At 51.9% G+C, this 21136-nt stretch overlaps 8 protein-coding genes and 3 non-coding genes across 11 annotated transcripts in view; 8 read left to right on the forward strand and 3 right to left on the reverse strand.

Annotated features, from left to right (window-relative positions):
• Positions 1-122: 122 nt before the first annotated feature.
• Positions 123-3066, reverse strand: P884DRAFT_328079 (glycoside hydrolase family 2 protein; the record flags this gene model as incomplete). The annotated part of the gene is made up of 2 exons (XM_069445572.1): positions 340-3066; positions 123-149 (listed from the first exon to the last, which is right to left on the reverse strand). Exons 1-2 carry the CDS (start codon positions 3010-3012, stop codon positions 123-125), a joined length of 2700 nt encoding a protein of 899 aa, XP_069299720.1. The 5' UTR covers positions 3013-3066.
• Positions 3067-7393: 4327 nt separating this feature from the next.
• P884DRAFT_283448 (kinase-like domain-containing protein) lies at positions 7394-9099 on the forward strand (the record flags this gene model as incomplete). The annotated part of the gene is made up of 2 exons (XM_069443660.1): positions 7394-8325; positions 9080-9099. Exons 1-2 carry the CDS (start codon positions 7680-7682, stop codon positions 9097-9099), a joined length of 666 nt encoding a protein of 221 aa, XP_069299721.1. The 5' UTR covers positions 7394-7679.
• A 776-nt stretch (positions 9100-9875) lies between these two features.
• On the forward strand, positions 9876-11046 carry P884DRAFT_267954 (uncharacterized protein; the record flags this gene model as incomplete). Its single annotated transcript, XM_069442156.1, has 3 exons — positions 9876-9916; positions 9962-9966; positions 9998-11046. 3 exons carry the CDS (start codon positions 9876-9878, stop codon positions 11044-11046), a joined length of 1095 nt encoding a protein of 364 aa, XP_069299722.1.
• Positions 11047-11917: 871 nt separating this feature from the next.
• Positions 11918-12032, reverse strand: P884DRAFT_t48. The gene has a single exon. It is a non-coding gene; the product is annotated as a tRNA-Leu (tRNA).
• Positions 12033-12216: 184 nt separating this feature from the next.
• P884DRAFT_t42 lies at positions 12217-12307 on the forward strand. The gene has a single exon. It is a non-coding gene; the product is annotated as a tRNA-Glu (tRNA).
• A 719-nt stretch (positions 12308-13026) lies between these two features.
• Positions 13027-14234, forward strand: P884DRAFT_320517 (Caleosin related protein-domain-containing protein; the record flags this gene model as incomplete). The annotated part of the gene is made up of 5 exons (XM_069445381.1): positions 13027-13272; positions 13392-13616; positions 13727-13888; positions 13972-14064; positions 14115-14234. 5 exons carry the CDS (start codon positions 13027-13029, stop codon positions 14232-14234), a joined length of 846 nt encoding a protein of 281 aa, XP_069299723.1.
• A 416-nt stretch (positions 14235-14650) lies between these two features.
• P884DRAFT_t43 lies at positions 14651-14734 on the forward strand. Its single transcript has one exon. It is a non-coding gene; the product is annotated as a tRNA-Lys (tRNA).
• On the forward strand, positions 14651-15063 carry P884DRAFT_107563 (uncharacterized protein). Its single transcript, XM_069437058.1, has one exon. The coding sequence runs from the start codon at positions 14751-14753 to the stop codon at positions 14985-14987; it is 237 nt and encodes a 78-aa protein (XP_069299724.1). The 5' UTR covers positions 14651-14750; the 3' UTR covers positions 14988-15063.
• On the reverse strand, positions 14984-16250 carry P884DRAFT_256815 (uncharacterized protein). Its single transcript, XM_069441086.1, has one exon. It carries the CDS (start codon positions 16145-16147, stop codon positions 15140-15142), a length of 1008 nt encoding a protein of 335 aa, XP_069299725.1. The 5' UTR covers positions 16148-16250; the 3' UTR covers positions 14984-15139.
• Positions 16251-17715: 1465 nt separating this feature from the next.
• Positions 17716-18284, forward strand: P884DRAFT_320520 (uncharacterized protein; the record flags this gene model as incomplete). The annotated part of the gene is made up of 2 exons (XM_069445382.1): positions 17716-17856; positions 17982-18284. Coding segments are annotated over exons 1-2 (307 nt in total), but the record flags the coding sequence as incomplete, so codon positions are not given.
• Positions 18285-18658: 374 nt separating this feature from the next.
• The window catches only part of P884DRAFT_290516 (uncharacterized protein), a gene marked incomplete at its 3' end in the record, with an annotated part of 7506 nt that continues 5028 nt past the window's right edge, over positions 18659-21136 (forward strand). The window contains exon 1 of the mRNA XM_069444061.1: positions 18659-21067. Coding sequence (XP_069299727.1) covers positions 18880-21067 — 2188 coding nt within the window. The 5' untranslated portion in view covers positions 18659-18879. The remainder of the gene's footprint in view (positions 21068-21136) is intronic.

A 21136-nucleotide genomic window follows, 5' to 3' on the forward strand; every position in this document is an offset into this window, starting at 1 on the left:
TCTTCCGTGTTTGGTGAAGTGGGCAAGTAGCCGCCCCCCATATACAGACAGATGACATGTCTCACATGAATAATAATATTTGAAAACGAGTGGGTTTACGATTCTTGCTGCGAAATTGAATCTTAGCAGTTGTTCCACGTGAGGTACCTCTAATGCAACCCCCAGTAGAATGAATTTAGGGAATATGCTCACCCAACTCACAGAGTACTTCCTCGCTAATGAGTGATTTCATTCGGTAATTAGGATCTATACCATTAAGGCTATCCATGTAATGCTGGTCTTCTCTCATGTATGTCACCGGTGATGGACTCTCTTTCCTTCAACGTTCTTTCCTCTCACAATGACCTCCCACGGCTCTGCATCTGCCCTCAGTGGCCTCCCCCGAAGTGTCAATTTCTCACCCGGCCATAGGGTAACGTAGTTGTCCTCCCACGTCACCGGCAGGACCTCGTTCCCGTGTACATCCACCAGCGTCAAGCTGACAAAGAACGCTGGCACCTTAGATTTGTTCTCCAGCGTCACGTCAACCCCTGCACCACGCCAGACATTGTGAACCGTGACGTCTGCCTGAGCCATGCTATTCAGTGCAGTGTAGTCCGAGTAGCTGGTCACCGGCGTGAAGTACCAGTCCGACTCGTCCCAGTCCAGCACATCTGGCTCCTTCGCAACCCAGTACACGTTTCGACTCAGCGCGTGCCCTTGCCCTTGTGCATCGTAGAGAACCAGCCGCAAAAACACCACGTCGGTGATGTTGCCCAGAGGTCCCGCTAGTGAAAGAATGTTCTTGCTCGTGTTTGGAACAGTCGTGGTGATGGTCGTGTGCTTGTATAGGACTTTACCATGCTTATCCATGACGTCCACCTGCACCCTCCTCTTCCCGCTCTTGTCCAGGGACCGGTTGACCAGCCAGACCGCCCTCCTGACGTAGTCAAACACGACATTTTCCACCCTGCTGCCGGCCTTTGCCCCAAAGTAACTACCGGCGGGACGCATGTAGTAGTCCCACAGGTTCCAGTGCAGGCTCGGCCAGGCGTTGTTGAGCATCCAGTATATCAGGCCCGTGGCCGGCCTCTCGGCGTTCCACATGGCCGTGTAGGCGTCGAACTGAGCCCGCGCGGCCTCGTAGTCCATCAGCTGCGCCTTCATCAGGTAGTCTTCCAGGCTCGCCGGGGTGCCCCACCGGTTCCAGAGCCCGGCGTTGTAGATCACCCTCGTCGTAAATTGGGACGTCTCCCTCGACATGTGGAATAGGCTCACGTTTGGCCGCTTCCACAGGGCCTCCAGGTCCCCCTCGCTCAGGAACCGCCTCAGCGATCCCAGCTCCGGCGTGCCCACGCCCGCGCCCAGCTCGGACCCAAACCCGAACGCGGCTCCGAGCCTCTCCTCGGTCGGCTCCGTGTCCCACCAGTACCCCGGTGGCACCCAGTCGTACGGCCCGTCCATCTTGAGGCCCCCCGGACCGGTCCGCTCGGGGTACCCGCGCGTCGAGGCCGAGGCCAGCACGGGGGCTGCCCAGTCGGCGGCTTCCAGGGCGTCGAGGTAGCCGGCGGTGGCGCGGTCGTCGGGCCAGAAGTCACTTCCGATGAGGAAGCCCAGCAGGCTGGGGTGGGGCTGGAGCATGCGGGCCTCGTGGGCCATGGCGGCGCGCGCGACGGCGTAGTCGGCGTCGTCCCAGACCGGCACCGGGTCGATGGTCAGGTCGCCGTTGTAGCTCCACGCCTCCCACTTGTCGCAGCACTCCCAGCCGGCAAGCACCATGACGCCCAGCCGGTCCGCCGCCGCGTACAGTTCCGGGTGCTCGTCCTTGCCCTCGAGCCGGATCGTGTTCAGGCCCAGGTGGAGCACGTACTGGAGCGTGGCCGTGTAGTCGGCCGCGGCGGTCCGCGGCGGCGCGCGGAGGAAGACGTTGGGGGAGTAGCCGGCGCCCAGGACCTGGAAGGGGCGCGAGTTGACGTGGAAGGTGGTGTCATTGTAGGCCGGGTTCAGCCTCGCCTCGACGCTGCGCAGGCCGAAGGTGGCCGTGGACCGGTCGGACGGCGTGGTGGTGCCGCGCGTGGTGACGGTCAAGGCGGCGGTGTAGAGCGGTTGACCACCCCATTGGCGGGGCCACCAGATCTGGGGGTCGGCAATGGTCGCGGAGAGGGCGAGCTCGGTGGTGGAAAGGGGTGGGAGCGTGTACGTTCGGTGCCAGGTGATAGGGGGGTGGTGGTGGTGGTGTTGTTGGTTAATATCGGAGTGGGGGTCCAGGACGATGTGGCCGGTGGCCGTGATGGTGACGGGGAAGTTTTCAAGGTTATGTGCTTGGGCCTTGAGGGTCACGTTTGCTGGCTCATCTCCGAGCTTCGACCCCAAGTGCGTCACAACCCGCAACGGCTCCAGCATGACCGCCCCGGTCTGCTTGATCTCGACGTCCCGCCAGACACCGGTGCCGTTGTCGGCCGGCCATGGGTTCCAATCCACCCATCCGAGCGCCAGGTCGTAGTAGTAGTTGGTCGGGTACACCTGAATTGCCAGCGCATTTTCTCTGTGGACCTGTTTGGTGATGTCGTAAATACGGCCAACGTACGAACCCGCCTGCTCCGAAGAATTGGCCACTCGTTTGCCGTTCAGAAAGATGTCGGCTCGCGAAGAGATGCCGTGGGTCTGCAGGAAGAAGTGCGTGCCCGGGCCGGGATGCAGGGAGAACTCGCTGCGATAAATCCATGGCACCAGGAATTGCATCTCGTTGACTTTGCGCAGGTTCTCCGAGTAGAAGAGTTGATCTTCGTTGTAGACGCCGGCCTCGATTAGGCAGCCCATGAGCGTACATCTCGATGTTTTGATGTGGTGCCATGACTTTGTATCGACACCAACTTGTGAAAGACCTTCGAGGTCGGTGCCGGCCTCCGCAGAAGACTGCAGTTCCCACGATGGGATCGCGGCCGTGTTCCCCGGAAAAGAGACGAGGGACGCTGCCCGTGTTATGCCCGGCCAAGCTAGGAAAAGGGCAATGGCCGCCCTTTTCGCCCGCATTCTGTTTTCTGGATTTGATGTTCTCTCGGAGAGTGAGTGAGTACAATTCCCTCCTGGGTGCCCGGTAGACACATAATTAACAATTCGGGTAAGGTAATAATTAGGCACAAGAGAAGGGTCTCGGTGGAATGGCGACGGTCGGTACTTTATGTTGATTGTGGAGCTTGCGGTTAAACAAAATATGTATCTTTCCGCGCAGGCAGGAACAAATTGGCAACTCATTCATTACAAACAACACTAAAGATCTGACAAGGGTGTCTGCTATGAATGCGTGTGACGGTAAGGTTTGTCTCCCCTCTTGCCAAGTAATAGGCAAGTGATAATTAGGTGCCCCCAGATCCCCGCACCTAACAACCAACGTTACATGAACATCACGGTATCGTCGTGAATGCTCCGTGCTAGGCAAGGTACCAGCATGGATGCAATTGGATACACAGCGTCAGGAGCACACAAAATCGGATATTCTCCGTCACGCAGAGTACTTGCGACCCACAACCGCGACCTCTCCAGGGTCGTGCTTGCCCCTGACAGCAGCACAACTGCCACTTTCCATGACGGTATTAGGCCGCCAAGTAGGGAGTAGCTGCGGATCAAGACCACTAATGGAATTCTGCTGCTTGGTGCAATTCAAATGCTGGCAGAAAAGGCAACCTCGTCTTCCATGACCCGCAAAATGGCATTATCTGCCGAAAGCTTGCACGACGTCTGCCCAGCCCAAGAGCCTAGGTCTAGACTTCCAGCTCACCTCTGACCGTCACCATAAATAAGTACTTGAAAAGGAAAAGAAAAGAAATACAAACTCGAAGCGTTGCCTGGTGAGACTCCTGACGGTGACACGATCTTGGCGTCTAGTAGGGGTGTGGTCGCCGTTTTGGTTGCCGGCGCTGTTCGGGTTGTGCGGTACATTGTTTTGCTCAATCATCAAGCGTCTCGCGCGAAACCGTGGCTGGCATTTTTACACTCCAGCCTTCCTGGAGCCGAGAGCGAACGGAGTGAATTAGGAGAGAATAGTGGGAGGGGATGGGGTTCATAAGGCGAAATCACATTTGTCATCGGCCATTTGGCTGACCTTGAAACTCGCTCGAAGCCTCTAGTGCGATTAATTATCGCTAATTATTATTGATTCGGCATAGCAATTATCTGTCTGTCCATTTCGGAAGCCGTTTAAGTATTATCGGTGACTCCAGGTCTGTCTACTGACATTCTCCAAGGCCGAAGACTGCTCAGCAGCCAACCTTACGAATAACTTAACGAAAGGTCAGGAATCTTCGACTACAAATAAGTATGTTGCAGAGGTAAGTCAATAATCGGTAGCAGATGCGCGTCATGTGGCTGTACGTGAATCTATCTACGGAAGAGCACGCCGCGGCTTGTTCTTGAATTTGATTTGGTGCGCTGTAGTGGGCGGATCCGGAATCCTGGAAACTTTGCGGCAAGTAAGCTGCAGGCACAGCCTAATTACACTAATAGGGAGCACGAGGCCTCTCAGTATACTGGCACGTACTGCCGAACGCAGTGGGGAGCTCTGGGAAGCGTTGAAAATAGTATCTATAGTAGGTGGCTTGACGGAAGGAAAAGTGCCTTATTAAACTATCTATAAAGGGGACAAAAACGAGTAATATTTATAGACAAAGGAACTAGCTAATACGTTAAACAGCCTTATATAGCTATGGTATATATGTAGCTAATACTTTTAGAAGGTCTATAGCTTCTAATATACCCCCTAGTTAAATATAGTAGTCGTTTAACTATATATTATTATAATACTATTCCTAGTATTATATCCTTTGTTACTCTTACCTTGATAGCTAATTTAGGGGCTTACCTTCTACATTAGAAGTCTAAAAGAGTCAAGGATAGTTAAGTAATTCCTTTTAAACTATAGTTTAAATATAACTATTATAATAGTAGTAGTAATAGTATTAGTAGTAGTAATAGTAATATAGATATATTAGAAAAGGAGGTATCTTTCTATTCTAATAGTAAGAAGACACTTTTTTAATTTAATAGCCTTATAGAAGAACTATCTAGAGTTTATAATAGCCTATCAAAGAAGGTAATTACCTATCTAAAATAAGACTTTCTAACCTTTTAAATAAATAATATTATATTAAATATTCTAAACTAAAAGCTTATTAAGAGGAAGACTAATAGTTTGAAAAAGAGTATTAAGAAGTACTTTAATAAGGTATATATATTTATTATTATAGATATCTAGGAAAAGATAGATAAGAAAGCTATAAAAGAGGAGGAAGAATAGTAGTAAAAGGTATAGTATATAGTATTATAGGGGAAGGTAGGCTTTATAAAGCTAATATAAAAGGAGATACCTATAGATTACTCTATATTTGACTAACTCTAGGAGTGTTAGCTTACAAATAGCTTTAATTGACTATGTCTTTGTTAGTGTTATAATGTCACGAAAACATACATATAGGAACGCCGCCTGGGCCACCTTTCCCGCCAGGCCAACCAAGCAAGGGAGCTCAGAAGAACCAATCAGCGTCAAGAGAAGTAAGGATCAGTTAGGATCAGATCGATCCGAACTAAGCCACCAACGGAAGGATCAGTTAGGATCGAACCGACCCAACCTGAGCTGCAGGAACCAGAAAAGTATATTAGCTAGCTAGTCGCTCGTTCAGGAGGACTCGGGAGTTCTCTAGTAAGCAATGCAAGCAGTTACCCGGCAATAACTGTATGAACACTTGCTCAAGCACTTGTTATGAACCCTTTGGCTTTACCAAACCTCGCCCTATCTGGCAAAGCCTTTAGTCCGAAAGTCCCTTTCAGTGGTAAGGGGATCGAGATTCGTCACATATAAGCTATATATTACCCCTGAATTTGGTACAATCAGGGGTCAAAAATCCCGGACCACCCCACCTACTTAAACGCGTTTCGCGATACCTACACGTATCCTACCTTTTCTTTAACATCTTATAATTTAACGATATAGCCCTTAATCTATACGATTTTATATACAAATTGATGGTAAACTACTAGCCAAACTAGGAATTAAGCCTATATATTCGAATGGTTATTTATAGCTTTATAGCTACTAGCCAAAGCAAGCAATCCCTAGTAACCCTCTTTAGTATATCTCGATATACCATCTACTATATAATTAAACTATAGAAATATTACTATACTTTTAAGTCCTAACCTTGAAGTAGCCGTCTAGAGGTTCTTTCACGTTTAGAAACACGGTATATCCTTTTGATAGTTAAGAAAAACCGACGTATAGTATAGAAGGCTCTAATTAACGTAATTAGGAAGAAAGTATTACCTTTAACTATCTGATGATACCTCTAAGCCTATTATCTATAGAAATAGCGTACCAAAAGGAGGATTCCCTTATTAAAGGAGGTAGTAAAAGATTAGTATAACTTTATATATAATTAGCTTAGAAAAATAGATAAACTAATATAGGTAAGTTAAATATAGTATACTTATTTTATTAGATATTTCTAATAATCTTAGATTATCTTTTCTAATAAGTATTCCTATTAGAATAATACTTTAAATCCGATTACCTAGGTATTCCGTTTTCCTTCTAAGAAGTATAACCACTGATTTATCAACTTAAAGAACTATATATAGGTAAATATTATTATTATAATATAAGGGTAATATAAGTAGGTAGTTAGAGTAAGCTTATTATTATAGAGAGGGATCTAAGTACTTTACATTATAGCTATATATCCTAGTTATATTAGAGGGCTCTATAAGAGGGCCTTCTACCTTATTATAATAAGACCTAGCATTTTTAGTAGGATAATGCTCCTATCTATATATCTAAATCGACCGAATAGTAGCTCCTAGCGTAGAAGATTTCCTAGATTAAATAGCCTATATATAGCCCTAATTTAAACCCTATTAAATATATATAGGCAACTCTTAAATAGAGGCTATATACGATATTCCTAGATCTATAGAATTTAAGGTAGAACAGGGTAGATAGTAAAGAGTTTACTAAGTACCTATAGGAGGCATGGTAGGCTATTAAGTAGGGGCTAATTAATAGGCTAATCTAGGGAATGCGATATTGGCTAGCTATAGTCAAAAAAGCCAGGGGGTAGTATACAAAATATTGAAGCTTAGAACCAGGGCTACTATCTAATGTAAACAGTTTTTCTATACAATTTGTAGTTGTTGAGATATCCTGTATTAAAGTCTGGTGGTAAAAATGTAGGTGGCTGGGAAACGTAGGGGCGGTCCCGGACTTGTGACCACTTACTATAGAGATTTGGTGGCCGAATTTGGTATATAGCCGACATAGGTATGATTGACGTTATACACCACGTGACGGAAGGTCTGCTTATCAATAGCATCAGGCGGCGACCAAAACAATCCTCTAATTTTTCACAGCCCTTCCATCAGGTCCATCGGGCTTATGACGTCCCACAATGACACAACATTCCGGGCAAAGGAAGCTCTTCAATCCCTTCCGCGGGACAGTATATCTTAATCGCGGTGGATATGGCCATATATTTCGACTTCCAGATACCGCCATTGTCGTCAAGATCGCACACCGCATCATCAACAGCACCGCAGGTGAGGAGGCCAGGACGGCAGAGGATCCGGAAATGTTACGAGAGCGAGCTCTATACGAAGCACTGGCCACCAAACCACCACACCCAAACATCGTTTAGTATTTCTTATCCACGGATATGGCTATCTTCCTGAGGTTCGAGCCCGACACTCTAGAAAGGCGTCTCAGCCGCCGATTAGCGACTCCCATTCCGGAGAAACGGCAATTCTCCTGGATCAAGGAGATCGCAAGCGCTGCGTCCTGGCTCGAGAGCCTTGACTACTTCCACGGCGACCTGCGACCGGAAAACATTCTCCTGGACGAGACCGAACATGTTAAGGTCTGCGACTTCGGGCGGGCTCAGAAGCGGGGATGCAAGGTTGAGGTAGCGACATACCCTTTCTATCGCCCGTGTAAGAATGCAGCCGCCGGCCCTGCGCATGAACAGTTCGCTATCGGTTCCTGTATCTACACTATCCGTACTGGAGAGGTACCCTATGGCCAGTGGGAGACGCCTGAGGAATTTAGGAGAATGTACGAGGCCCTACTCCGGGGGGAGTACCCACCAACTGAAGACGACGGTGTACTCGGCCATATTGTCTCGTCTTGTTGGCACTCAAATTATAACAGCATGGAAGATGTGGAAGCAGCTATTCAACAGGTTGTCGGCATGTCATACGAGGAAGGTAGTGCTGTTCGTCTGTCGCGGGAAGAACATGACTTTTGTGTGCGGAAGTGTCAGGAATTTCTTGCCCGGCAAAACAGGAGGAGCCCAAGGGAAGTAAGTAAGTAATATAGTATGAATGGAATTTTCACAGGTCCCCATATCAGACACAGGCCAGTCAGATATACTACGTTCCAGATAGCCACAACTAATACTTGGAGAAGCGATACCTGTCGGCTGTGATGTTGTAGCAATGCCAATGGACGTGCTGGAAGGACGCCTCGCGCTCGAACCACTCGCTTGAACAGGGGAACACGTGGTTGCAACTCCTGCTTATTACGTTGGGTTTGGGTTGCCGAGCTGCGCCACCACCTTTATTTGACATACTACATGTTGCCCAATATTGCACCGATTTCAATAACTTCATAGGATCAATTCTTATCGTCCTGTACCTCTGGTTGCCTCGGACCTGTTCTACAGTATGGGGCGAGCCATCTCGGTCCGGACTGATTCCCAGCCAACGCGTCCGTCCTGTAGCGAACCCTATCAAAAAAGGCTTGATCGTCCCGGCCCCGAAGAGCCTACTGGAGCGCACTAAACCGATCGACTTACCTATAAGGCGCCGAGTGAGGCTCTGACAGCTCTCTATTACCATTGACAATTGGACAAGTTTTTCAACAGCCTCATCTACTGACAATCTCTTTTGCGGCATGGCGGGGATTCCCTTCGAGGTCGTTTGAGAGAGGTGGAATACCGTGACCTGAAGGAGTAAAGGTGAAAAAAAGGAAATAGAGAGTAATAAGAAGGAAATAGAGAGGAAAATAAGGAAGTAGAGGGGAAAATAAGGAAGTAGAGGGGGAAACAGTGAAAAAGAGGGAAAGGGGTCAACGTATAACTTACTACATTTCCTTCCTTTTCCCTCCTTTTCCCTCCTTTCCCATACAGATATACGTTACCTATAGCCGCCAAAAGGGGCTGCCCAGAAACGCCCTCAGAAGCACTCTAGGACTACCTGGTGGTTAGTACTAACTAATTAGTTCAATAAAGATAGAGTTAATAGATAGAAAAATATCCTAGTTACTAAGTCGTTAGGATAGAAGATAGGTAGATAGGTAGATAGGTAGATAAATAGATAGATGACTATCCTAGTTATTAAGTAGCTAGGAATAGAGAGATAGATAGGAAGAGGATTGTCCTAGTTACTAAGTTGCTAGGAATAGGGAGATTTTATAGTCGTGGAGGCGGCATCGCCGCCCCCCGACCCTGTGGTCCGCAGTCCCGTATCGGGCTACGATCGCTTATACCGAACCCGTCCGAGGTGCTGGAGCATCGACCCCCCCCCCCCCCCCCCAAAGTCTGCTCAGGAGGAGGTCGAGAATGACGAGGACGATGAGGCGGAGTTTGAGGAGCTCTGTCTGAACAGGCTCGAGGATCTCGCCAGGGATAGCATCCGGAGAACTGAGTTTGAAAAAGCCATCGGCCTCTTCACCGAGGCCGTCCGGCGGAGGGAGAAGACGAGCCCCGGACAGGACCATCTCCAGCGGCTCCAGACCCAGATAATTAGCCCTTTGCCACTTTTTCCGGAATGACTGGAGGAAAGCCGAGCCTATTGTCTCTGACTTGGCTACAACCGTGGACTCGTTCTCGTACCTAGGGCCGGTCATCTGGACCATGCTCTGTGCGGTGGCTCTCGGGTATCTGTCGACATATCGGTTTGTAGCGCTCTGAGTACCTGCAAGAAAGCAATCAAGGCGCAGAAAAGGTGGGCTAGGGCTACGTGTACGGTTCTCCAGGGCTGCTCGGAGACGACTGGTTTGCTTTTACATCGCCGCCGAGATCTACCGGCGTCGGCTTCCCGAACCCCTGCGACTTCATCTCCAGTCAGCATGACGTACTTGGTAAAGTGCTCAGGGACGACGTACCAGAATTCAGCAACCGCTCCCCTACGGCTAGCATGCCGGGATATCCAGGATTTTACGGCCCCCGGGGGAGCCCAGATCGTGATGACCGTGCGCAATCGCCCGGACAGCGCAACCCGAGCTTACGCAGAAACCTCACTGCCATGGGTGGCGATGTGTCGCCCTTACCACTCCTAAGGGCCAGTCGCCATCAGTGGGAACGAACAGAGATGGACACAACAAACGAGGTTACCACTCCCACGTCTGGTCCCCTGGACGAGGCGGATGTCGATGATAAAGCGTCCACAGTCCCAAATAGTTCGTGTAACACCACGTATACAGCGGGCATTAGCAACAACATCACCAGGAGGACCACGCGCATCTTCGGGTCCCGGCGTCGTCGACGACGAGCGGAAGGCGAACAGGAAGCGGAAACCGAATCTGAGGCTTCCCCCATCGAGTCTCCGATTCGAAGATGGTTCAAAGGAGGCAACGTATTCGCCGCCAAGCTTCCCCGGGCCGTCCTTAGAAAGAGGCCGAATAATAAGGATCTGAGCCCTGCTCCCGACCTGGATGGCAAACGCACTAACGAGTCATTCCGGGTGCTGCACGTACGCCGGTACACCCTGTCTCCGGCCCATCAGCCGTCGGAAGTCTCTCCAGACGCCTCCTCAGATAACCACTCCATTCCGAAGTTGTCCGGAAACCCATGTCTTGGTGCCGTCTCCGCCTCGAGAGACGACGCGGCTGTTAGGGCAGCGCCAAATCACCTCGTAGCTTATACCGGCGTCTCTCGTGGCGACAGCTTACGGCACAACGATCACGGTAGCATCAGAGAGCATGGTGCCGACCCCTTCGTTCTCGAGTACCGTCCGGATCATTCTTCTCTATGGCTTTTTATCTCGTTCATGACAGTGACTCTCAATCCGATGGTTTGGAACTGAGTGCCAAGAAATATTACACACCTAGTTTCTGTCGCCTTCAAACACCGTAGCTCATTACCTTATCTGGGGGATTTACGTTTTCCTTTCCCCACTTCCTCTTCCCCTATATTCCTCCTCGTTTAGAAACGTAGCTCTATTGATTAAAGACAGCAAGTTTCGGGCCTACCTGCCGCTGTTTACATAGGTACGCAGAATAATTAAGCCCTACGTTTTTGTTGTGATAACAACAAAAATATCTTGAAAAAGCGCCAAAAACATACAACACCGGGGATTCCCCAGTCGTCACCGACCTGAGTACTAATCCGGCGGTCAGTAGCTTATCTAAGGGAGAGCGGACGGGATCCCGAGTTCTCTACTGCCTATGGTCGTATGTACTAGATAGGGCGCGATAGGGGGAGTAATATGTAAGCGCCACTGGGCAGATCGTTCCGAGATGATCTTGGATTTGCTACTAAAAGTGTAATCCGTAGATGGTTAATTACCCCACCAACCTAATTAGAAGTGTTGGTTAGTGGATCTATTCTGGAGCGACTACCTTATAAGGCAAAGGCCAGTCGCACTATGGCACAAAAATATTCGGAAAGCAAGAGTCCTCTCTATTTACGTAGTAGCTAGGTCACATTCAGCTGCATACGACTTGACGGCAGTAGATTGATAGGATGTTCTGAGACTCGTACATTTCCCTGATATTCGGTGTCTCATGCAAGGCAGACTCTTCCTTGCAAAACAGGGCTCCTTTAACAAAGAGAATAACAACCTAACGGTGTTAGTTTAGCAACATCATACATACCGTGTCTAATGAGAGGGAAGAATCAATGAAAACGACACGGCAAAGAAAAATTTAAATCTATTAGGATCGCAAAATAGAAGTTGACAAGGGTGAGATTCGAACTCACGCCCCTTCCGAGACCACGGAACTCTTGACGAGTGTGTTTTTAAGGATGAAGTCCTTAACGTGGCGCCTTGGACCGCTCGGCCACCTTGCCTGACTTGCCAGTGTTTCTTGTTGTTTGAGCAATTTGTGGCACTTACTCTCCTCGCATCTGTTTGTTGCTAGGGCGGCGGAGTTAGGGGCAAAACCCTCGGGGTCCACAAGCTCTCCACAACACGAAACCGCGCAGAGCTGATGGGGAGACCGTTGCGACCGACCCATAACAAGCAACACCATTATCGGATATGGTGTAATGGCTAACATCGTTGACTCTCATTGCTCAGCAGTGAATCATCTCAACAGCTCCGGGTTCGATTCCCGGTATCCGAGTCACTTTTTGGCATCATTTACCTATCTTTTGTACCTTGACCAACGGGATAACACTGTACTCGGGCGTCGCTATTCTGATATGCGTGCTGTATAGATTTTTTTCTTTTTTTTTTTTTTTTTTTTGCTCTGGAGGATATATATAGGTCCTTTAATGCCTCTTGACCATTCTCGTTAGTTGATATGAGTCTGATCATTCTGGTGGTGCCCTGGGCTCTCAGCAATGCGTGCTGTTTCGAGGTCTGGTTTGATGTGATTGTGTGTCCGTTGGGTAACCTTATAGGTTAGAAAAAAAAACTAGACGACAAAGCAGCAGATATGGCAATAAGGTTAAACCATTCTTGCATTTGCATGTGATGATCAGCTATCGGATACCCCTGAACGGAAGTCATGGAACGCGGGGCGAGACGGTCGTGACGTCACAAACACGCCCTCTAGGCCTCAAGCCTCCTCCTAGATCGTGTCAGCGACCAAGGAACAAGTATATACTACGGAAAACGTTTGCGGAACTCTATCCCGGTGCAAGATTACTTGTAAATTGGCCAAACTGGCCATAGCTGGTGCAAACAAAGACCACGACCGCAATACTGATATTCTTGCTTTCCCCCGGAGATGAGAAATCCTAAACTAGACAGAGTAGCACACAAGTCTCGAACGACTAAGCCACGATAAGTACCGAACTTTCCTCGTTGTCAATTCGCGTGCCGGCACAATCGCCCACCATGGCTCCGCACGCCTCTTCCCCCTCAACCACCTCTCGTCCGGTCACAATTCAGGGAGGCAAAGACACGGGCACCCTCCCATTCGACCACACTGCCCCTGCCGCCCCCGTGACCTTTCAGCGCCGCCAGGCCACCGGCGCCGGCGAGTTCATTGCGAAGCCCGCCGTGGCCCGCGCAAACCTGGCCGTGTCGACATATGCGCCCAACGGAAGCCCCGAGTCGAAGAACGGTCGAATGCGGGATCATGTACGTCATCTCTTATATCAACATATCTTTGAGCCAGTTTTTTTGGCCGCCCTGTCTCTGTTGCGATGATTATGGTACCGGTAACTGGACTGGCTTAGCTGACGAGGGGGGGGTATTAGACGGTACTGCAGCAGCACGTGCTATTCTGGGACCGGGACCAGGACGGCCAGATCTACCCATGGGATACGTATGTCGGGTTCCGGGACCTGGGTTTCAGCATCCTCTTCTCACTGCTCGCGGTGGTGATCATCAATGTCAACTTCTCCTACCCCACCCGACTGGCCGTCTCCTGGTGGCCCGATCCGTGGTTTCGCGTCTACGTCGGTGGAATTCACAAAGCCAAGGTAAGTTCTTCATTTTAAACATCGTTTCTCAACCGCCTACCTACCCCTACTGGAAAATTCCCGTCGCATCGTCAGTTATAAAGAAGGACTTCTTGCTAACGAGGTGGCAGCATGGCTCTGACTCAGGGGTCTATGACAAGGAGGGCAGATTCGTTCCCCAGATGTTTGAGGACATGTTTTCTAAATGGGATGTCCGCGGCGCCGGGTCGCTGTCGGCGGGCGAGCTGTGGAATATGATTAAGGGGAATCGCCTCGCTGCTGATCCGTTCGGGGTATGCCGCAGATGTTTTATTTCTTTTTTTCTCCCTTTCATGCTTCTCTTGGGCGGCGAAAGTGTGCTGACGGGAGGACACAGTGGGGCGCTGCCATATTTGAATTCGGCACTACGTGGCTGCTGCTGCAGAAGGACGGTCGCGTATCCAAGGAGGACCTCCGGCAGACATATGATGTAAGTGGTATCGTGTTTGGTTCTGCCTGGTTTTAAGCTTACAGTAGCAGGGTACCATCTTCTGGAAGATCAAGGAGGCTAGGGAGCAGGGAAAGGGCTGGAACAAGGGTTTTGGGCTGCGCGACCTTCTCTTGCTTGGTCAACGCGAGGTTAAGGCGCGTATCGTGTAAAATAAAGGGTCAAACATACTGCTTCCCTTTACCAGTAAGGACTTAAACGCCCTTGAACTTGCGAAGTGCTGGCTGGAGTGAGTCTCGGTTCTCATGTCGGTAAAGATTGGCTTGGAATGCTGCTTTTCATGGCTACTAATTATCAGATAATATCTGGCAGGGACCTGATCTCGAGTAGGCGAAAAAAAGCATACATAGGTCCATAAGTGAAGTTACTCGAGCTGTAATAACAGTAATTAGCCTTTTACACATATGTAATATGTAAAATGACATACTCTCTTTGTAGCCCTCCCATCTCCACACTGGCACGTTTACAAAACGCTAAAGCCGGAAATCCCTCCACCCTTGGGGCATCACGGCCCCGCACAAAAACTCTGATCCGCCACACCGCAACACCAACAACGCAAGATAGCCTCGCCCGGCTAGCTCAATCGGTAGAGCGTGAGACTCTTAAGTCCCAGTGCATCTCAAGGTTGTGGGTTCGACCCCCACGTCGGGCTCAATTCCCGGCAGACGATGAATGCCTTCTCTTTTGCCTCTTCTCTCTTTTGTTTTTGTTGTTTGACATGCCCCTTGATCCCAGATGACACTCGCCCCAGAATCCTCTGTCATGGATTACCCGCACCGTTCAATTTCAGCCGCCGAGGCAAGGATGGTGAGACAGCCACGAGCTGTCGAAGCACGATGACAGGCTCTAATAACGCTTGTTTACATAATTACCGCTCAATGATGAGAAACCGAACCTGGTTCTAAAAAGGGAGTTTCCGATTACAGATTCACCAAACAGGTAGAACAATGATGATGTGAAATAATGTTTTGCTCGCTGGTAAACCATTTTGCCCGTAAGGGTATCATAAGATGCTTTAGACATCAGACAAGTGACTCCCATGCAGGCAGCCCGCGCTTCAGTCGAGCCTCAGCCGCTTGGAGTGCATGGCCAAGTAATCGGGCATCATGTCTCTGACCCATTTCTCGATGTTCCTGCCAGCCTTCTCGCCGAACTCGGCCCGCCACTTGGCGGCCTCGGTGTCGATGTCTATGTCGCCGGCCACCTTGGAGGGGTCGATCTTGGAGGTGGTGCTGATGTGGCTCGTCATGACCTGCGCGGCCTTGGGCATGGCCTTCAGCTGTTCCTCCGGCACCCTCTCCCACGAGAAGCGCAGCTTGGCCGGGTCGAGGCCGACCAGCGGGGCGTACTTGGCCACCAGCTCGGGCGTCTTCATGATGTCGTCGGCGTCGAGAACGATGGGCCACGGGCTGTCCTCGGGGAAGTGGGCCACGTAGAACTCGTAGAGCGTGCGGATCCATTTCATGGTCGTCTCGGGCTTGAGCGGTCCCTCCTCCCGGCGCCGCTTGATCCCGGTCTCCCCCAGGTCGGCCTGCGTGGTGCGGTAGAGCGAGGGCAGCATGACGGCCGGGTGGCGGATCAGGAAAGTCGGGTGCCACGTCTTGAGGAACTCGTCCGGCAGCGCTGTGAGGTTGAGCGGCGAGCGAGTCGGGCGGTCGACGCCGCGCGCGACGAGCATCCCCGGCTCGCCCGACACGGCGTCGTCGCCGTGGGTGTACTTGTGCTCGTAGAAGGGGTCCGTCATCATGGAGGCGTGCTCCTTGACGAACACGCCCTGGCCTTCCCGCTCGGCCGCCTCGACGTAGTCCTGCAGCGCGTCGAAGGCGGCCTGCTGCGCCTTGTTTACTACCTCGCGATCCTCCTTCGTCCAAGCGCCTATAGGTGTTTCGAGGCGATTGAGGCGCTCCAGCGCAGCCGACAGAAAGAAATAGCCGCCTCTCATCGGTCCAGGTCGCACCTCCTGCTCGTCCAGATTCAAGATCTTCACTAGCAAGTTGGAGGCGGTGCGGGGTGACGTAAGGAGCCAGAAGCGACGCTTCGGCTTTCTATCCGCCGCCTGAGTCATTGTGATCTGTTTTGTGTGATGTGGGGGTTTATGAACGAGAGATCTCTTGCGGCCTTAGGGGTCGAAAAGAAGGTGAAAAAAGCACGTTGAAATTGAAGGATATCGTTGTATAGAAAGTAGTGGTATTATATAAAAGCGAGATGCTAGGGGACCTGGAGGGGTCGCATGGGTCAATGACGATGCTTATCGGTGATTACCTCGATCTAGTCTTCTCGGCCCCGGCACCACGGCGCCCCGAGATCTCCGCCACGAGCACCGATCGCAACTCTGGACACCGACTGGAACGCCCACATGAAGATCGCAACCCCTGCCTGCTCGACCTCACCGGCTCTGCGACGGATAAAGAGGGGTCACATATAAGAGAGGTGGCAGATAACAGCGCAAAACGCGGAGTTTTGCGAGCTTTCAAACACGAATCGTTACAACCGATTGACCGCGAGACATATGTTGGCCACGTGGTAACTCTTGACCTAACCCGTTTTACGTTTTACAGGCTGGAAAGAGGACATTGCATATCAGGGTAGCAGTCCATTTACGCTGGACCATATTAACTCCAAGGATGAACTCGGAGCTATCGGGATACCGGAAGAGCGAGAGATCGCGACACCGAACTCCTCCGGAGTGTCTATAATGCCGTGTACAACCCTAAATCAGAAGGTTAGGGGCGCAATGACGGGTTGATATAAGGCCCAGGCGTATGTTACTAGGTACATGTGGATAGACTGTAGTACATCTCAAATGATGGTCCGCATACCCCTTGTTATTCGGGAGAATATATATTTAGGTCTCCAGTGACAAGTGGAGGATTTGTGAACACTACCATGTCCAACAAGAGATGTGCATAAATAGGACAAATTTGTTGTAAAACATGTCGATGAGAACATACCATGGGCGAGAACCAAGAACGAGGCCTAAGGCGATTTGGTGGAAACACCCGTGAGAAAGGGGGGGGGGGGGGAAGGGTGGTTGTCTTGGGGATAATTACTGAATCACTTGACCACTCCTTGATACTGGCACGCCACCACAAAACATTTGTGATAGACTCGGAACAAGGGCTCATCAAATGCGTGTTGTTAAGAGGCGGTCAAGGGTAGCATCAGACAAGCGCACCGCCCGGGGATGGTGAGGGCGGGTTGCTTCGTAACTTCGCTGCAAGTTGTGTTTCGGCAAGAGAGGAAGGCATTGCTTCTGGATAACCAACATGTAACATCACATCGAGTCCTCGAATATTGCGGAGGCGCGGCAGAGAGGGGAAGCTGTTTCGGCCTTCCCCATTTGTCCGAGCTTGCTTGCATAAGACGATTGAGCAGTCGGTGAGGATGAGAGGGCGCCGACATCCGATTCGGGATGGGAGTCGGCGGAAGTCGGCGGTAAGTGTGAGCTGTATCAGATGGGGCTCGACGCAGTCAACTTCAGCATAGAACGCTGGGACTCATAGGCGGAGTGTTCGAAGAAGAAGAAGAAGAAAGGAGGCAGACAACAGCAGAAAACTGAGAGTAGCTGCCTATGTGTCTGGTATGAGCAACTGGCTTGATAAGCAAAGCTGAAGTCCTCAAAAATGACAACATCTGGAATTATCCAATCAGGTTGAGTGATTGAAGTTGTTAATTAACGCACCACAAGAAAAGGCTATGAGCGCAACGCCGTTAGCCAGGAAACAAGAGCGCAAGAGATCGAACGCGCCCTCGACCCAGAAATCAAGAAAATGAGTCCAGGCCAGCGATGACGACGCTCGGTCGGGCCAGCAACCCCGGCATTGATTGAACGGGGGCGGTTCAAATACTTGAGCATGCATCGACGTCAGAGTCGAGCGAAGGATTGGTTAACTTGAAAGTTGGCACTGTGTGTGTGGATCCGTTGCAGAGATTTGTGTCCGTCCAATCACATCCGCCTACGGCAGGGTCTCGGGCGCTGACAGCCCCATTCCTGGGTCGCCAGAGCGGTCGTTCGGCAGAGCCAGAAACCACGACCCACCACGCCCGACCCGTGCATCGGGCACCCCACCACCTCACCCCAACGAGACAACTTGGCAAATGTTTTGTAACCAAAACAGCTCAGCCCGGAGCAAGCTCACGGCGAAGAGTCGAGCGCGTAGATCCCGCGCGATCGGGGCCGACCGCTATCCAACGGGTCGACCCTACACATTGATTCTGCACAATCTTTGGGTCATTCTGTCGTCTATCGGGTAGTGCGGTTGGTACAATTGAGACAGCCCACATATCCTTCGTGATGACGGAACCAAAGTTGCGCGATAAGGAGTGGATGGTCATCCATTTTTTTAACCCAAGATGAACCAACGATGGCTGGGCTGTTCACGAAATGCCGCTGTTGACGGCCCCGAAGCGCCCAGTCGACCAAGCTCGGGCGAAACAGGGTTAGGGTTTTGCACCACTGGTCACCAACATGGGCCAACCGACAGGTCTGAAGCGGCCGTCGCCACGACGGGCAACCCGTTTTGTGATTCGAAACGGATCTTCTATGAAGTTAGCACAATGTTTCGACCGCGGCGGACGCCAGGTCGCCTGGCCGGCATGGGGATTCAGCGTCACGTAGAACAAGCTGATTCACACCCGGTCCCTTAAGACGTTCGAGGCCATCTCGTGCGCGCCCCTCTGCTGCTTTCTCGAACTTCGACGAGTCTGGATCGCTGCTCGAAGGAATCCACACGACACCAGCCGTAAGCAAACGTCTTGGGATCGCAGCTGGGAGTCGATGCCGATGCAGCAGCGACGATGAACCCGACGAATCACCCGTTAAACTTGATCGAATACGTTTGGCCCTGTGGCCACCAGGAGAATGTTGAGGTCCAACAGGCTCCGGGGATACCTTTTGTGCGGGGGCAGTTCTCCTTGCCCGTCGCGAAGTCGCCAGAGGAATTCACCGAGGAGGAACGGATAGGCGTGCCGGGCCGGCGGAAATGTTGCCGGTGCTGGGCGACTTCCAGTCTGTTTAAGCCCCTCGAAGCGTGCAAGGAATGCGACCACCCATTCGCCGGTTGCCATACATGCATGATCGTCGATTCCTCGGGCACGCGCGAGATCGCGACTCTCGAACGCCGGCCGATTGGCGAGTTCGACCAGACGCCCGAGTACTGGCGGTGCGGCACCTGCGAGCACGTCAACGCCTTCGATAGGGATGGGCCGATCAACGGGTTTCTGGCCCCAATGGTCCCCGATTACATGGAAGACATGGAATGCAGGAAATGCGGTGGCCCGTTCACCGAAGACAGCTGGGTCATCAATCCCTTCTGGGTCTACCTCGGGACATGGAACGGCCGCGTTGTTGCCGAGGGCGGCCCATGGCACTGGAGTCTGGAGTGGCATCGTGACTGTGCCGGCGAGCAGCACACCAAAGATGACTGCTACGGCACGCGGAAAAACGGCAGGAGGAGGCGAGAGAACCCTTGCGTCAAGAGGCATTTTGCGGCAGACGGCGCTCAAAAGAAGGGCCCCGAGGAACCCTCGGCTAAGCCTCCCATTCCGCCAATCATGGTTATCGACACAGACCGCCATTCGCTGCCGCCACCTTCCGCTGGATTGACACCCTTTCCAGAAGACCACGAGTACGGCGATAGCGACAGGGAGACCGTGCCACCGGAAGTCAGACAGGAAGGCTATCTCCAACCCGACTATCAGGCAGCTGGAACTGACCGGTTTACGATTGGAGACTACGCCAGCGACGACTACGAGGAAGACAATGGGGAATACCGGGGAGAACGCGGCCTTGAAGACCCCGGTGATTATCAAGAGCCCGACTTGGGTTCCTACTACGATGCCCCGGCCGGGTGTGAGGAGGTGCTAGATGAAAGTGAGCGGGCTGCGGGAGATGAGAGGCCTTTCGACGCCGAGCTTCTGCACCACCCTACACAGGGGGACAACTCTGCCGCAAACGACCACGAAGGCGACTCTTTCATCCTTGGAGAGGACGAGGACTTTACAGAAGCTGAGTCAGAGTTCTCCTACGTCGATGACGGCCATACCACAATCCCCTACAACACCTATGCGATCCTTGACACACCCGCCGCCGCCGCGTATAACCCGCCTGGCATGATCCATGACTTATCGTGGGAAAGCGAGGACGAGGAGGATGGCGATGGCGAGGCCGAAGACGGTCTCGAGGCGGTAGGGGAGGATGCCGAGCAGCAGAGCATCGAGGGCGAAGACAGAGAGGGGTCGTTAGAGGGAGCTGACATGATGGACGGCGAGGTTGTCCCTGAAGAGGAAGAGCGGCAACTGGCTGAAGAAGAAGGGGAAGGAGTTCCTGAGGATGGTGAAGTCCCGGAGAACGACCCTGCGGAGGAAGAAGCCGCCCTCGAAGACGGCGAGCGCGGCCTGGGTGATGATGACCTCGCCGAGGAGGAAGAACTGGCTGATAGGGAAGGACCCGTCGACGAGGAGCTTCCTGATGGCGACCAGTTCGGCGAAGAACCGCTAGAAGCCGTGGAAGACGGAATACCCGACGAGGAAGCTCTGGAGGGCGAGCGTAGCCTCGATGTGGAGGAGGGAGAATTCGCCGCTGAAGATGGTGTGATCGCCGAGGATGGCGAGCTCGACGAAGGGGGTTTCCCCGAGGACGGTGACTATGCTGAGGAAGGAAATCCTGAGGGCGCCGAGAACGTCGCCGAGATGGAGGAGGGGATGGAGGACGGCGGGGAGCGCGGCCTTGACGACGAATTCCTACCCGAAGGCGAAGCGGAGTTCCCGGTGCAGGACGCGGAAGCGGAAGAGTTCCTGCACGGGGACGGCGAAGCCCCTCCCGAGGATGGGGAGTTCCCGCCAGAGGGTGAGCGTGAGATCTTACCAGAAGAGGAAGGCGAAGTCCCCCCCGAAGGCGAGGTTGGGTTTCTACCAGAGGAGGGAGGCGAGTTCCCCCCCGAAGGTGAACTCCCGCCTGAAGGCGAATTCCCCCCCGAAGGCGAGGGTGAGTTTCTACCAGAGGAGGGAGGCGAGTTCCCCCCCGAAGGTGAACTCCCGCCTGAAGGAGAATTCC

The sequence above is a fragment of the Thermothelomyces heterothallicus genome (genome assembly GCF_042370625.1).
Source record: "Thermothelomyces heterothallicus CBS 202.75 unplaced genomic scaffold P884_scaffold_5, whole genome shotgun sequence".
NCBI lineage: Eukaryota > Fungi > Ascomycota > Sordariomycetes > Sordariales > Chaetomiaceae > Thermothelomyces > Thermothelomyces heterothallicus.

Excerpts from the sequence above, each read along its gene's own strand:
- P884DRAFT_107563 (XM_069437058.1), top strand. The coding sequence starts at position 14,751 with ATGAATGCCTTCTCTTTTGCCTCTTCTCTCTTTTGTTTTTGTTGTTTG.
- P884DRAFT_256815 (XM_069441086.1), bottom strand. The coding sequence starts at position 16,147 with ATGACTCAGGCGGCGGATAGAAAGCCGAAGCGTCGCTTCTGGCTCCTT.